This window comes from Artemia franciscana, chromosome 4 (assembly GCF_032884065.1).
Source record: "Artemia franciscana chromosome 4, ASM3288406v1, whole genome shotgun sequence".
Classification (NCBI taxonomy): Eukaryota; Metazoa; Arthropoda; class Branchiopoda; order Anostraca; family Artemiidae; genus Artemia; species Artemia franciscana.
Window position 1 is genome coordinate 17,824,280 of NC_088866.1, and position 17,773 is coordinate 17,842,052.

General features: G+C 36.2%; 1 protein-coding gene across 13 annotated transcripts in view; it reads right to left on the reverse strand.

Moving 5' to 3' along the window:
- The window catches only part of LOC136026083 (paxillin-like), a 147,575-nt gene that overhangs the window by 58,840 nt on the left and 70,962 nt on the right, over positions 1-17,773 (reverse strand). For all 13 annotated transcript variants that reach the window (XM_065702282.1, XM_065702288.1, XM_065702280.1 and 10 more), the window contains 3 exons: positions 16,313-16,409; positions 11,979-12,030; positions 1,705-1,801 (listed from right to left, as the gene is read on the reverse strand). In XM_065702282.1, coding sequence (XP_065558354.1) covers positions 1,705-1,801; positions 11,979-12,030; positions 16,313-16,409 — 246 coding nt within the window. The remainder of the gene's footprint in view (positions 1-1,704; positions 1,802-11,978; positions 12,031-16,312; positions 16,410-17,773) is intronic.

Sequence of the window (17,773 nt, forward strand, 5' to 3'; positions counted from 1 at the left end):
CTGGCCATTTATCTTTATAACTGTTTTTAAAACTTGTCAGTCCAAATAGAAGTCAGATGAGATATATTATTGACAGATGCAAAAATAGCATTCCAATTTCATTTTAATATATCCTTTCTAATCACTATTGCATATGTTCTTCTTTGTAAAAAAAAAAGGATAAAAATAATTATTTTGTTGATTGAAATAAACTATCTCTCGAAGAGAATTTTTTTTAAAACTAATCAGAAATCAAAATCCGATCCCACCTCCTAAAAAGACTTTGATTAGACGGTCATTATTTGAGGGCAAGAAAAGGATGGTAACGTTATATCAAGTGCAAACACTCATTTTCTGAAAAGCAGATTGGAAGTTAAAACCCAAACACACCTCCTGAAAACGGGCTTGATGAAATGACCCTTTTTGGAGGGAGAAGGAGAGGGTTGAGGGTACTTGAACAGTATTACCTCAAGCGCAAACACTGCTTTTCAGAAAAAGTACGGCACAAGTCAAAAGCGAAATCGCTAAAATAAAACTGTTTAGATGAAATAAGCTTAGGAGGGTAACAGTGTTGTATTCAGCGTAAACGCCGCTTTTCTAATAATTAGGTTGTAGATGAAAACCCAAGCCCACCTCCTGAAACCAAATAGTTTTGGTCCTATTTGACCAAATGGCTAAATAGGGCCATTTTATGAGGCAAGACGAGAGGGGAAACGATATTTGATCAGAATGGTTTCAACCACAAACGCGACTTTTTCAAAAAGTAGAATATCAATCAAAACCTGACCTTATAAAACAAAATGTTTTTGATGAAATAAATAAACCGTTTGGAAGAAAGACGAGGAAGATATTTGAGCAGTATTATGTCTAGTATTAACACTGCTTTCCGGAGTACAGAAATTAAGTGAAAATCCACCCCACCCCCCAAAAAAACTGTTTTCTGCAAGTTTCTGTCATTGAAAATATTATCTAGAGCACTTATAAAGTATGACCACAGATGTTCTAAGTGACTGCAAATACATAGATGTTATTGTCGTGATACATACCACTGAACTCAAAGCGGTCCTTACCACAATATCAGGTTAACCACATTGTTTTTGGAGTCTGAGCCTCAAAGAGACCAAAGTGCAAATCCTTTCCTTAATGTAGCACTTTATGTTAAATCTTCTCTCTAATTTAAGTTGCAAAGAGAGCATTTTTTATCTAAAATCTTTACGGTTTCTTTTTTATAGTAAATAGAAAACTGAAAATCAAAAGGCATCTGCTATCAAAACACTTCAAGCAGTTTATCCTATTAAATACAACATAGATAATGACTTTCGAGAGAAGACCAAAAGATTGAAGTAGTTCTTCACTTCCAGTACCCAGAGCTACTGCTAGGACCTGTCACATTCATTTGCACTGCTACTACATTGCAGAAAATATAAGAGGATGGGACATCAAGAAATTTTCAGCCCTGGCTCTAAATGGCCCTGGCCTTAAACTTACCCCAGATATAGTTTTAGATACGATTTGAGGGGTTAAAAAGGCATGAATGTGTCTCTATTGTCTAACAGCTTTAACTTACCAAACTAGAGTCAGACGTTTTGTTAGCTTACAATGCAAACCTTGTGGCGGTTTGGGGATGAGTCTTAACTTAATTTAAACGGGTATCGAAATCAATGTTTTGCTATCTAACAAGAGCCTATACTCTTCTACCATAGCAAAATGTGAATTAATGAATACCTTCATATCCGAAAGTGAAGCCATTAAATCGTCAAGTTCTTGGGTGGCACTTGATGCCGCTGTAGCACTAGTTCGTTGAAGACTGTCAAGAATATCCCTAGAAAACATAAGGCGATTAGGGATTTGAGATGACTTGAATGGAAAAATAAAAAATTATAATGTTTGAGCAGACAGAGAACAGATATAACTATTCTATCTGGTTGCATCTTTGAGATCGTCAACAATTTCATCCATAGCCTGGACTTGTAGCTCGTTAAATCATACCGTAGTACCTTCTCTACTCCCATTATTTTCGTTTAATTCTCGCAAGATCTATCTCTCATAGAAATAAAAAACAAACCCCCTTTTCTCTTAATCTCTTAATCCCGGAGGTACATTTTGCTGCTTCAAAATTTATTTTCGGGTGAAAATTCGGTATCGCTTCGTGACTTACACCAGTTTTTACAAGACTTTTTAGTGACTAAAAAATATAAATTATTTATATTTACTATTTATATTTAAAAAAATATAAATAGAGAAAAAAGTTTCCATTCACTATAACCGATCTGTTCCAGGCTGTTCTTAAGGTAGAAGGTTTTGCTTTTTTCATATTGCTAAAAATGGAGCGACTTAGTGGGGTCTGGCTATGTTATGCTTATGGTTATGCTTGAAAAAGGACGCTTCTTTGATGGTTCACCGAAGCTTGAAAATGAAATTTCGACTACTTACTTCACCTTTGATGCTATATCTTTTTATATTTCCTATGTGTACACGCACTATCAACGTAGTATTTTACTGACAAGCAGTTGTGATACAGCAGTAAAAGCTGTTTTTTTCTTTCCTTTTATTGATGCATGCATTTTCATCAAAAACTCTTGTATTATTACTTAAGTCAAGAAAAATATTTGTAAAATCCAGGGTAAGTCATGATATCAACACCAAATTTTGACTCTTTCATAAAGGCATTTCATCTATTTTCTACACTGATCGAATTTATTAGGCAATAAAACTCACAAAAAGAACATTTTGCTAAAATAAATCAGCTACCAAGAACACTTTAACTTTAAAATAAACTACCAAGACAAACGAAATAGAATCTTCTACATAATAAAATCCTAAACGATCAAAATTTCAGATCCAATAGATTCTAGAACATTCCTCTAAATTCCCTTCCTAAAGTTTAACGACATCATGACTACCTGGTAAGCAGCTCTGCTCCTCAAATAAGTCTAGATACTACTAGGTGTAGAAACATCTTGAGAAGAGCCCATTTGCTAATTTAAACTGATCCACGTTAGTTCGAGGAAAATTACAGTATATAAGAGTGAATTTAAAAGCATAAGTGTAAATAAATAGTTTGAGTATAATAAAAAACAAAACTAGATAGAAAAAACGATACATTATTCCAATGAAAAAGTTGTGGAAACAATAATAGGCGGAACACAGTGGCATTCTCCAAACTAATTTAGGCGCGCGGAGTATGTCACTCTCTCCGTTATATTCACTGTACTTGTACCCGTTACATATTCCAATCGTATCCACATACATTGTGGTGCCCAGTGGCCAAGATGCCTCTTTCCATAGACTTCGCTCGAGAGTGACAGGCCCCTTGATCTCAAGCCAGTGATGATCCCAGCGTCACTCAAATTTTTGGAAGCCACCAATAGGTTTAAGGTAGGACATGACTGGCGCGAGCTACGTTTTCTCCCGTCCTCCTGCTTTCTTCTCCCAAGATGGTAGTGAAAGCCATTCGACGAATTTTTGGCTCGTATACTCTTCTGATCTCCACAGGGTGTGGCCAAAACACCTCAGACGAGTTATTATGACCACAACAGTAGCAAGTATGCGATCCCTACATCTTCTTCTGACTTCATCGTTCGGAACTCCGTCTGAAGGCAAAAGGCTAGTATATTTTCGCAGGCACTTCTGATTGAATATGTCCAAGTTGGACGCTCCCACTGCTTTCAATGGCTAAGATTCACATTCGTAAAGCAGGGCAGAGCACAAAGGCTTCGCAGACTCCTTCAGTCACAGCAATACGTTCCATTCAGAGAATACACAAACTCCAGATCTCCTCTGAGGACTTCCCAATTGCATTTATCATTGAACTTTGAGCATTGAGCAAAGGATAAACACGATTGAACGTCTTCGATTTGAATTTCGATTAGGGTCATAAAAGTGTCATTCATCCCATTCGTCCGCAGCGTTTTCGTCTTCGGCACACTTGTTTGGAGGCCAGTCGAGAATTTGCTAACCATATGGCGTCCTGGTGGAGGCAATTATCGATATCTTCCACCCATCGGAATTGTTCTATACATCCGTAACAAATTTACGAGCTCGTCTGCACTTGACTTGGGCAGAGCTCACAACAGCTCAGCAGGAGCCCCATATGTTCCAGGAACTTTTTGATTTTAAGCAGTTTGATTGCCTTGACTAATTTCTCTTTAGTTGGCAGGCCCTTACACACATTTTCCTAAGAAAGATTTTCTGGCGGGTTGAGTGATATTATTAGTATTGTTTTTTGCTATTAGTAACTCCCGGTCTCAGCAATCACTTGGAAGTGTGCCCGCCATCTCTGAATACGTTCTTCCCTGCTTGTGACCAGCTCCCTGTCCTTTGCTTTCTACAAAAGGATGGTGGATTGCTTTTCCATTTTCTCCGTATCTTGTTAGCGCATGAGTTGGATTCTTGATCATTACCTTGGACATAGTCTTGGAGGGTGACGAAGCGGTTAGAAAGTTCAAGGACATAAGGTTCGCAGTTTTTACCTATTTTAAGTTTAAGTAAATCTATTTTTGGACTTGGCATGGACGCTTTCTTTGTATTGGGTCCATACCTTAGAGTTGGTTTTGAGCAAAAAGCGGCTGGATCCATTATGTCAGCAATCAAGTTACGCAACTGAACAATTACTACGCGGGTACCTAAGAAAAATAATTAACATTATTAAAAAAAAGGCCAAAGAGATCGTTTTAAGATGTTCGGACAGAAAAGTAAGGATGCATCAAAAATGGTGAAAAATTAACATGTATTTCATTTACAGATGTATTTACCGCTAGAAATTATAATATTGAACGGTACTTCTTTTCAAAATATAAAAATGTTAGTGAATAACAAAAGAGAAATCTTTACAAATTACTAAACGTCTATTCAATTATGGAAAACGTAATAAATTGTTAAAGAATTTGATTACCGATTACAATCACAATACATCTACCAGCTGTCCTGCAGTTCAGCCTTGGTACCAACATAAACCATATACAGACAGCGAGTTTACAAAAATGACTTTATAAATTGCTCTGAACGATTGTTTAATGACGTTGCAAAACGAAAAGATAATAATAAAAAAATTCAAAAAAATAAAAAAAATATGGGAGAATCAAAGAAGTGTCGTTGTTAGCTATAACATTTCAGAGTTGCGTTGAAGATATGACCAAAAATATTGACAAACAAGTCAATGATAATTTGTTATCTAGAAACTTAACTAGCAGTGCAGTTGATGAAAACATTTTCAGCAAAAGAATAAATGAAAATATTCACCACCCAAATATCCCTCTAATAGTTGTATTTTGGCTGATTTTGACTCGCAGCAAAAAATTCTTGCCAACCCCTGATCTAGAGGCAAAGGAATACGACTAGGTTCACCGTCTTATCTTACTACGAGTACTATGCTAAACTTACTATGTTTTAAATGCCACATTAGTTATTACTAGTTAGATTATAGCACCTACAAAATTGTAGTAGTCTGTTATCATTGACATTTTTCTTCCCTCCACCAAATCCACCAAAAAATTAATCATTTAACCTTAATTTAGGTCTAAGCAGCTAAGACTTTTCAGTCTCAGTCTTTATTTCATGGTTATGTATTCTTTGTGTTTTAAATCTTGTATTTTCTATATTTCCTTTTTTGTCGGTGCTGGGAACGGATTGTAATACTCACATCCAAATATTTGCAATGTTTTTCGCTATTATTTTCCTTGTTCAGGTATTTTTCATTTAAATCATCAGAATTATTATTTGTGATAAAACAGCAAACAGGGTTGCCAACGAAGGTAAGCGAATCTAGCTCAATTACCGACTAAGAAGTAAACAAGTAACCTAGCGGGAAACTAGAACATTTGTTTTAGTCGTGTTTGGGGCGGATGCGAAGAATCACACTGAAACCTTTGAGATTTTCTGGGCTACAGAAGAGGAAAAGAATTTCCTTCCTGGCCCCTCATCATAGAAGTGAGCTACAACACGCATGAGTTTTGGCAAGCTTCTTACACTTTTTTCTTTCATCACCAGCAAAAGTTTTTGCACGAAGTTTGAAACCCATGAAAATGGTTGTTTAGGTCTGATTTTCTATTACTATCATTGATTGTTAGATTCGTGGTGGTAAGAAGCTACTTTAGGGGGAAGTGGGCACTTGTTCCGGGCACAAAAATTTTAGGGGCACAAAATTTAAACTAATAATGCAGCATTTGTAATCATTTTCCAATTTTTGTAATTTTATTTTTATTAATATACAGCAAAGGTCGCAATTGGTAGTAAGTATAAGCAAGTTGAATACAAAAATTTCATGTTTCCCATATCTTTTCAAATACACAGGAAGAAAAGTCATACCTAAATAAATGAAAATTTTGTTAATAAATATTTTTTTAATGTGGCTTGCAAATTGTTGGGAGACAAGGGGGGGGGACCAAGATTTTGTCCCGAGAACAAGAGAAGCCAGAGCCGCCACTGCTGGTGGTTGTTTATCTGCTCGCCAATTGCAATGCGTTTTCTGCACTATCTGGTATAGATAAATTTGGTGTAATATAGATGAATATATTTTGTGTCTTTGTAAACGATGTCTGTGTCTCGTAATTTTGTGTCTCGTAAACGATCATTTTGGAAGATAAATTTACCACCAAAATATCGTCATTTCCTAGCTACTACTATCATTAAATCTGTTTGGTCGCCAAAAAAGAGAGATAGAATAGAATTTATGATCGAAACATATCATATACAATGAAGCCTTAAAGAAATAACTTTTTTAAAAACACTTTTATCTCTAAATGCATCAAAAGCACAAAATTCTCCTCCCCCACCTTAAACAGGAAAAATTTCAGTTTTTTAGGACTAAAAATACAAGCCTGGCTATCCTATTATTTCATTTTTAAATTGATTTTTTTTTCCCGGGTAGTGGGTTAATTTTTAGTGCATGCATAAAAGTGTTTTCTTAGAGTACCAAGGACATTAAAGGAAAAAAATTTTGCTTGCCGGTACCATTTTCGTCTATCCATATCTGAAAACTGGGATTTTCTATTCTTTTGGCTGTTATACAACTATTTGGATTTTATTGATGCATAAATTCTCGACGTTGTTGCCGCAAATGAACGGTGAAAAGTGGCAAGCAGAAATTTTTCATGTTTACAAACAAGCCCGACCAAACGTTTATAACACCCAATTTACGTGCAACTGATCGTCAAGCAATGCAAAAATAAACAGGGTTATACCGCCATTATTTTCAGTTGCGCTATTGATTATATGCACGCAAATGGGAATATCTAAAAATAAAGGAACAAAAGTAACATTTTTACATCAGAAGGAAATAAGGATTATATTGATCTGTCAATAGTCAACTAAAAGGACTATTACAGACATATAACAGAATAGGATAGCCTAATTGGTCTTTATAAAAAAAAAATGTAGGTAAGTCAAGTAGATATTAATTTGAAGTTCTCAATCTTGAATAATGTTAATAATATAGATAGTAATACGTAACTTAGATTTATATCAAAAATTTGTCTTTGCTGTAGCAATTAGAAAATTTACTCCAAGACAATTTTTTTTCGCTCATTTTCTTCTGATTTTACACAAACGTTCCTTTTTTGAAACTTGGCGCTCGCTAGGTAGTCAAACTACTTAACTACATATGGAGGTCTTTTCAAACAGTTCGTGGTAACGAACTGTAGTAAGAAGCGACCCAGCTCAATAGTAAACGAAACTCTAAACAAGAGCTAAGAGTTCATATGACACTTGTGACGAGGCGAGAAGAGCTAAGAGCCAAGAGATCATATGGTATGAGCTCTAACAAAAGTCTATGAATCAATAGATTGATTTAAAAAGGAAGATAAGAGACTTGATGACGGTCAAGATTTAAAATAAGAGCTCTGAGTCACAAAGTCCTTCTAAATATCAAAATTCGTTAAGATCCGATCACCCACTCTTAAGTTATAAATACCTAATTTTTTCTAATTTTTCCTCTCCCTTTTGCACCCCAGATGGTCGAATCTGGGAAAACGACTTTATCAAGTCAAATTGTGCAGCTCCCTGACACTCCTACCACTTTTCATCGCCCTAGCACGTCCAGAAGCACCGAATTCGCCAAATCACTGAACCCCTCCCCCCAACTCCCCCAAAGAGAGCGAATCCAATACGATTCTGTCAATCACGTATCAAGGACATTTGTTTATTCTATCCACCAAGCTTCATCCCGATTCCTCCACTCCAAGTGTTTTTCCAAGATTTCCACCTCTAACTCCTCCCAAATGTCAAAAGATCTGGTTGGGATTTGAAATAAGAGCTCTGAGACATGAATTCCTTCTAAAAATCAAATTTCATTACGATCCGATCATCTATTCGTAAGATAAAAATACCCCAATTTTCATGTTTTCCAAAAATTCCGGTTTCCCCCTCCAACTCCCCCGAATGTCACAGGATCTGGTCGGATTTTGAAATTAGAACTTTAAAGCACAAGATCCTTCTAAATATCAAATTTCATTAAGATCTGGTCACCTTTCGTAAGTTACAAATACCTCAATTTTCAAAATTACCCCCCCCCCCAATTCCACCAAAGAGAGCAGATCCGGTCAAGTTATGTCAGTCACGTATCTTAGACAGGTTTCTATTCTTCCCATCCAGTTTCATCCTGATCTCACCGCTTTAAGTATTTTCTAAGATTTCCGGTCCCCCCAACTGCCCCCCCCCAATTACACTTGATCCGGTTGAGATTTAAAATAAGATATCTGAGTTATGAGGTCCTTCTAAATATGAAGTTTCATGAAGATCTGATCACTCCTTCGTAAGTTAAAAATGCGTCATTTTTTCTTATTTTTAAGAATTACCCCCCCCCCCCCAATTGAGCGGATCCGTTCCAATTATGTAAATCACGTATGCAAGACTTCTGCTTATTTTTCCAACAAAGTTTCATCCCAATCCCTCCAATCTAAGCGTTTTCCATCATTTTAGGTTTCCCCACCCCAAACTTCCCCCAATGTCACCAGATCCGGTCAGGATTTAAAATAAAAGCTTTGAGACACGATATCCTTCTAAAAATCAAATTTCATGGAGACCCAATCACCCGTTCGTAAGTTAAAAATACCTCATTTTTTCTAATTTTTCAGAATTAACCCCCCCCTCCCCCAACTACCCCAAAGAGAGCGGATCCGTTCTGGTTATGTGAATCAAGTATCTAGGACTCGTGTTTTTTTTCCACCAAGTTTCATCCCGATCCCTCCACTCTAAGTGTTTTCCAAGTTTTAGGTTTCCCCCTCCCAACTCCCCCCCCCCCAATGTCACCAGATCCGGTCGGGTTTAAAATAAGAGCTCTGAGCCGCGATATCCTTCTAAATATCAAATTTCATTGAGATCCGATCACCCGTTCGTAAGTTAAAAATACCTCATTTTTTTATATTTCAGAAATACCCCCCCTCCCAACTACCCCAAAGAGAACGGATCCGTTCCGTTTATGTCAATCATCTATCTAGGACTTGTGTTTATTTTTCCCACCATGTTTCATCCCCATCCCTTCACTCTAAGTGTTTTCCAAGTTTTAGGTTTCCCCTTCCCAACTCCCTGCCCCCGTCACCAGATCTTGTCGGGATTTAAAATAAGAGCTCTAAGACACGGTATCCTTCTAAACATCAAATTTCATTGAGATCCGATCACCCATTCGTAAGTGAAAATACCTCATTTTTTCTAATTTTTAAGAATTACTCCCCCCCCCCAACTACCCCAAAGAGAGCGAATCAGTTCCGATTATGTCAATCATGTATCTGGGACTTGCGCTTATTTTTCCCATCAAGTTTCATCCCGATCCCTCCACTCTAAGTGTTTTCCAAGATTTTAGGTTCCCCCCCTCCAACTCCCCCCAATGTCATCAGATCTGGTCGGGATTGAAAATAAGAACTCTGAGACACAATATCATTCCAAAAATCAAATTTCATTAAGATCCAATCACTCGCTCATAAGTTAAAAATACTTCATTTTTTCTATTTTTTTGCGAATTAACCGGCCCCCCACTCCCCCCCCAGATGGTCAAATCGGGAAAACGACTATTTCTAATTTAATCTGGTCCGGTCCCTGATACGCTTGCCAAATTTCATCGTCCTAGCTTACCTGGAAGTGCCTAAAGTAGCAAAACCGGGACCGACAGACCGACAGACAGACAGACCGACAAAATTGGAGATTGCTATATGTCACTTGGTTAATACCAAGTGCCATAAAAATTTTGATACTAAAAGATACATCAAAAGAATCGGATTTTTATGCAGATTTTAAATCTATAAGTTTCATCAAATTTAGTTTTTGTCATCAAAAGTTACGAGCCTGAGACAATTTGCCTTATTTTGGAAAATAGGGGGAAACACCCCCTAAAAGTCATAGAATGACTTATACTTAACAAAAATCACACCATCGCATTCAGCATATCAGAGAACCCTAATGTAAAAGTTTCAAGCTCCAATCTACAAAAATGTGGAACTTCGTATTTTTTGCCAGAAGACCGATCACGGGTCCGTGTTTATTTGTTTGTTTGTTTTTGTTTTTTTTTGGGGGGGGTCATTGTGTCGACCGAGTGGTCCTAGAATGTCGCAAGAGGGCTCATTCTAACGGAAATGAAAAGTTCTAGTGCCCTTTTTAAGTGACCAAAAAAGTTGGAGGGCAACTAGGCACCCTCCCACGCTCATTTTTTCCCAAAGGCAACGGATCAAAATTTTGAGATAGCCATTTTAGTCAGCATAGTCGAAAACCATAATAACTATGTCTTTGGGATGACTAACTCCCCCACAGTCCCCGAGGGAGGGACTGCAAGTTACAAACTTTGACCAGTGTTTACATACCGTAATGGTTATTGGGAAGTGTAAAGACGTTTTTCAGGGGGATTATTTTGTTGTTGTTTTTTTTTTTTTTGGGGGGGGGGTTTAACGGGAGGGGGTTATGTGAGAGGATCTTTCCTTGGAGGAATATGTCATGGAGGAAGTTGAAAAGTTTTTTCAACTGAAAGTAAGGACAGCATTAAAACTTAAAACGAACAGAGATTACTACGCATATGAGGGGTTCATCTCCTCGTAAATACCTCGCTCTTTATGCTAAAGTATTTTTAGTAATTTCAACTATTTATTTTACGGCCTTTCTGATCCAGGGGTCTTTCTTAAAGAGTTGGTTTAGTGTAAAGAGTGAGGTATTAACGAGGTGACAAACCCCCTTATATACATAATAAAAATATAAGATGATAAAAGTTCGTTACGTAAGTTAATTCTTAAGTTACGTATATTTTTTACCAATAAAAACGTTCGTTGAAAATTAAAAGTTCTAGTTGCCTTTTCAAGTAACCAAAAAATTGGAGGGCAACTACGCCTCCTCTCCCACCGCTTTTTTCTCAAAATCGTCTGACCAAAACTAAGAGAAAGCCATTTAGCCAGAAAAAGAATTAATATGCAAATTTCATTTTAATAATTTATGTGCGGAGAGCCAAAATCAAACATGCAATTAATTCAAAAACGTTCAGAAATTAAATAAAAGAAACTAGTTTTTCTAACTGAAAGTAAGGAGCGACATTAAAACTTAAAAGGAACGTAAAAGTAGAGTTAAAAAGTAGTTAGAAGTAGAGAGTTAAAAACTACTTAAAAAGTAGAGTTGTGAGAAAAAGTCAAACTTTAGCGTGAAGAGCGGGGCGTTGAGAAGGGAACAGCCCCTTTCATACACGGAGTAATTTCTGTTCATTTTAAGTTTTAATGTCGCTCCTTACTTTCAGTTAAAAAAAACTAGTTTTTTTATTATTTAATTCATTAAAAATTGAGTTTCCGGAACTCCCTAATTTTTCAAGACGTATATGGTTGTGTAACTTTCCTCTTAACAAATTTAACGAATCAGATTTCTTTTTTACTGTCATTGGCACTTAAGAAAGTTAGGACAGAAAATCTAGAAGTGAGAGCAGTAGTTTTATACTATTGATGAACTTGTAAAGTTTTCATGTGTAGGATCTTTCACCTTTAAATATCAAATACACGGGCTTCAGCATCAGGAAAAGTAAAATAAAGACCAAAACTTACCTTCCTGCGCTAAGTCTTTCTCCCCCTCCATACACACTGCCAGATATACTGCCTAAAATAGAATAAATGAATAGAAATCAATAGATTCAAAGTGTTAATCGAATAGATGTGTTCCTTAAAACAAGATGAATTGATTTAAATTATTGCAATGAAAACATGTTATTCTTTATTTCAAAAAGTTAGTATTTTTTTGGAATTTGTACAGTTTTTTTTTGCGAATCTTGTAGTTTAGGATTTCTAAATGTTAAATTATTTAGGATATTTCTCCAAATAGAATTTTGATTTTTAGATTCAAAAACATCCTCTATTAGTCAAGGGTTTTACCTAATAATGCTTGAAATTTTTGTTTAGTCAGCGACATGATAATCTAGGTAAATTCTCAAATTCCAACTAAATCCAAGAAATTTTCGGTAAACTAGAGATTATGCCAAAATCATTGTTTTTTCCAGGATTTCTGGAGAAAAGACAAAAGTGTTAGAAAAAAAAACTAAACCCAGCATTAGAATTTAACAAAGACAGAGTCAGTATTTCTTTTTCCTAAGATAGCTCTATTTATATGGGTCCTTTTAAATAAATAAATTGTCTTAAGCACACTTATCTATTTTTGCTTTATAGTTCAGAATAATTTCATTTCCAACTTCCTACTTCTTCTTGAAGGTTATTGTCAATTTAAAGTACACATTGTAATTTACGGAAAGGCCTATTTCCGAAGTTACTGCGAAATCACGTAAAAAAAAAAAAACAAGGTCATCTAATTTTTAAGCTATGAAAGAAATATATACATGGCAACTATGCTGTTTACAAATCTTCCTTCGACATATATAACCTGTTCACAAGCTGTCAGGAATGTTTTTTTTCTTTTCTTTAATTTTTAGGCAGAAATAGTGAAATTCAAGACTGCGATACAGGGAAACTACACACAACATAGTCAAAGTAAAATAGAAAATAATAAAAGTAAAATCGTAAAAGTAAAAAGTAAAAAAAGTAAAATAGAAAATAGAAGGTTTACAGCACAAGCACGTATAATAGAATTTAGAAAGAAACACAAGTGGGGGGCTGTTTAGAAAAAATATTAAGAAAAGGCGGTTTATACGGAAATAATGGAACATTCACAGCCAAATTATCTAAATTCCAGAAATTTTGGAGGGAGGAATGAGGGGTCCCAGGTCGTAATGTTTCAGTTTCGTAGAAACCAGATGAAATACAATTCCATCGTTAGCGACGCCAAATATTTCCAGCATAATTGAAGTTTTTGTTCGAGAGATATCTGCACATATTAATTAATAAGCCCTTGTAAGTATTTTAGAAATACATTTTACTGGCATTTCTAGAAACTGTCACCTAATTGAAGTTTTGATATAAAAATATCTTTTCATAAAGAGAACACGACAATGCGCTGCTTTAGTTCAAAAACCTCAAAAACTTTGTACACGAGAATTTACACAATACTATTTTAAAACCATCTTGGCTGAGTGGGTTGGTGCGCTGGATTCGGGATCCTTTAACTGAGAGGGCGAGGTTTCGAATCCTAGTGTACCCAATTATTTAGTTTGGGACGGGGGGTTAGTGGCGTGACTCTGTAAGCTCAGCCAGAGTCGACCCAGCTCTAAATGGGTACCTAGAGAAATCTGGGGAAGATAAACAGGAAGGGTGTGCGAAAGCAAAGGATGGTTGGCCCCAAACCCCCCATTGCACTTCCTGAGTGAAGGGCCAAGAAACAGAGATCAGAACCGCCGGTAGGGACTGTAAAGTCTAATACCATACTCTTTACCTTTACCTTTATTTTAAAACAGAAACTTAAATGTTTCAAATTACAATTCCAGCGTTTTAAACTTAAATTATTTAGTTTCTTTGCCATTTATTGATCAAATCTAAATAGTATAATTCAATATCCATAAGGTAATTAGTAAGTTAAACTTAAAATATGGTTTCGATGGTTAATAAAGATATTTTGACTTGACTTTGACTTATGCTTTACTAAGATCCAATACAAAAAAAAAAAAAAAATACCATTATAAAATGCACATACTAGAAGTGAAATTTAAATTTTCTATATAAACAAGAGTGCCATCTAATTTTTAATTGCCCCGAAGTAGATGCTCTCTGCTCATTATCTACACGCAACCATTGAAAAGCTCGAAATACTGCTAATAATTAACGATAATATATAAATATATGCGATTTGGTTACATAACCAGCAGTTTGTTGGCAACAGGTATATTCCCTAGTTAATTAAACATTCCAATTATTATTAAACCCGCAATCCAAAACCCACAAAACAGCAAAATCAGCAATCCTAATAAACAAGATGTCTCCGAGCTAAGTTGTTGAATTCACAATAAAGCTTATGTACTCACAATCCGGACTGTCAGTGGGATAGCTTTCCACGATCTATGTTGTCAATGGAATGACGTTTTTACAATCCAGATTATGAATTTACACTCCGTTGTGTGAGTAGAAAAGGCCTATGTTCATATACGATTAATAACCTCTTGTTGCAATAATTTAGTTGCTATGTTGCCAACTTTAGCGATTTTAGTTGCTCTGTCAAGCAACTGATTAAAATTAGATCTGATTTTTGTCGAGCAGTTTCTTTTTCAAAACAACAGCAACGGCCTTAGGACAGACAAATAAAAACAGTATTACTTAAAAACACTGCGTAAACATAAAAAGGCATCCACAATTGTTCATTGATACTAGCCTGCTTATAAAATTACTAAAAAATACTGGTTATGGCAGCAATTCTTTTGTTTGTGAGACTAGGATTAGAGCCGAATAATGTAAACAATCGTTTTTCGGATGCAACCGTCTTCCGGCCACGAGTGCGACCAATCCGTACTATCGACGAAAAAAGTTTTGTGGTGGCATTCGTAAATGACGCAACCATATTCTGGACAACGGCAGAAACAAGCTTCAAACAAAGAATAGCAACATCCGAGCACGATTTAAAATGAACCTTTAGCAAAATTTAGCAGGATAGCTTCAAACAAAGAATAGCAACATCCGAGCACAATTTAAAATGAACCTTTAGCAAAATTTAGCAGGATAGTAAGTAACATAGTAAGCTATTTAGACAACAAGGTGTAGCAACAGTTAAAAAGGAACCTTTGAATACATAGGTATATTTATCGAATGTTAAACCAATCAAAATCCAGAAAGCAGTTATAAGTCTTTTTTTCATTGAGAAGTTCCATTGTGAAAAAATCCAAAAACTTACAGGAAAAAAATTACAGAAATTGTGATCTCCGTTTTCTTGAAAAAGTTAACTTTAAATTTTGAAAATAGAAAATATTTCATTATTCAGTCGTCGCGAAATTATCCTTCTGAGATTTTAATGCTTGTCCCCATGCTGTTCATTTTGGTTTTTGATTAAATGATGAAGTGTAACATGCAAGGCGTCGAAGCCAGTCGTGATTGTTTCACCTACAACCCTGACTACGCAGACACTATAATCCTGTTGGTAAATTAGGTAGACGATGGAGAAGTCCTGCAGTGAGCTGTAGCGGTCAGGGAAGATACGCTTGTGCTGAAGATTAAGAAGGACAAAACCACAATCTTGACGAGCACTGAAGACATGCTGGTAAATGCTATTTTTTCTCGACAGCACTCGTTTAGAAGACGTAGATCGGTTCAAGTATCTAAGTTTTCGAATTGAAAAATCAGGTAGTTGCAGTGACATCAAGAATCGAAAATATTGCCGCCAGAAATAAGACATTGGGACACTAGTAAAATAAATACCATCTAACCTGGTTTGCTCACCTTACTCGGAGGCCAGATATCACGCTGACAGAGCAGGCGTTGGACTACAAAATCCCTGGTTTATTTGAAGAAGAATTGGGCATAGCAAAACAAAGACCTGGCTCAATACATTTAGGACGAAGCTGAAGCTGATTAAAGGATTATGAAGCCACAGGCGAACTTGAGATAATCAATGATTAGAGACCACTATACCACACACTGAAGACCCAGCAGAAAGACACTCAACCATCTACCAGATAACTTTAATACATCGAAGCATAGCCACACCGCAATTCGTTTGTCCAAAAGAATCTCCAAATTTTTCCCCTTGTCCATTTTTTTTCGTAATCCGGAGTAGTCGCTAAATTATTCGTCGAGTATTTTTAAATTAAAAAGTGGTTTAATCTGTTAAAAGTGTTGGAGATAAAAACTGTGCTATTATAGAGGATGTTAGAGGCTGTAGTACGGGCATATAAATCTTTTTCTCATTTTTTTTCTTTGCCTAGCTATATGAATTTGATTAAATATTAAAGAAAGTACGGTACGTGAAACGATTACTTACCATATTTGAACGAAAATTCAGGACATGCACTTACCCTTGCTACGTCTAACGTTGTCAAGGTCATTTAGGAGCGTGTCCAACTCTGAAGAATAATTGCCTCCTCTTGCTCTGTGAGTGTTTTCATAGATGGCCTGAAATAATATAACTTTAATGACCAATTCCTTGTAGAATAGATGAATATGTAAAACCTGGATGCTTCGATTATACAGTCTTTTTCCAACGGGTATAGGTAATTTAAAAGAGCGACGCCATCTAAAGTTTGGCATTACTTGATTTTTTTTTTAATAGAATATAAAGGCAAAATTGGTGCTGGCAAAATTACATTAGCAAAGCTCATTGTCTGATCTCAGTTCAAGTGTAATGCGATTACGAATAACCAAAAAATTTCAAGAAATGCCAAACAGTGCATGACGTTGGTGATCTCTTATGGCACGAGTGGCAGTTTCTATTCTAATACTTTACCCACGCTCTTAGATCTCTTCCTTTCAACTAGGATAAATTATGGCGGGATGACAGAGGAACTTAAACCTTTTAAAATTTTCGCATGCTGACCAATGGTCTGCGTTGCAAAGGTACCGATCTCCTGATTCAATGTCTACGACCGAACGTTCAATACATGATTGGGGGGACATTATCTGACGCTTCCCATGTTTTACCACAGATTTCTCAAGGTGGCCATTTAGAGCTGGATCGACCCTGGCTGAGCTTACAGATTCACACCACTGATTCCCGTTCCAAACCAAATAACCAGGACTCAGAACCCTGACCTCAGGATTTCCAGTCTGGAGCGCTAACCACTTGGCTAGGAGGGAACAATGAAGATTAATTTCATTCCTACGCAGATCCACCGATCTCTGCTAGTTTAGGAGCTGTTAAGCTTTGATTTAATTTAGGGACTAACGTCGACTGAATTTGTAAATACAAATAAAACTAATTTAGCTATAGTTTCTGCTATTACATTCCTTATAAAGTTTAATATCAATTTTTGTTGTAGTGACTAGTCATAACAGGAAATTTTTGATAGCAAAGATTTTTTGTTTTAGAGCATTAAAGTGAAGAGGACGAACAGTGCCAAAAATTGTAAAGTAGAATGCCGTTCTATTTTCTTATCCATCTTAGTAATGAAGCAATGCCCAGATACAGGCTTAGAATGGCTACTGTTTCAGAGGGAGAGGGGGACGTGGTCTCTCCTAACTGTCTTATTCATGAATCACGACAAAGCATAATCTACTCTTCTCAAGTTTTGCGTAAGGTTTTGAATTCTTATGACCCCTAGAGGGCAGATACAAAATTTGCGTTTGCGGTGCGCACCAGCAAAGCTTGGGCTCCCCTATTGGAATTTATTATTCCTCTACTCCTATAATTAATCCAATGTCCGATCTTCTGGGAGAAATGTAACCCTTGTCAACCTGTCCCCCTAGTCCACCCCAGGCCCCTATTTCACCAATTAAGACAGGGCTTATCAAATATTGTTCCATCATTTAGTGTTTTATCT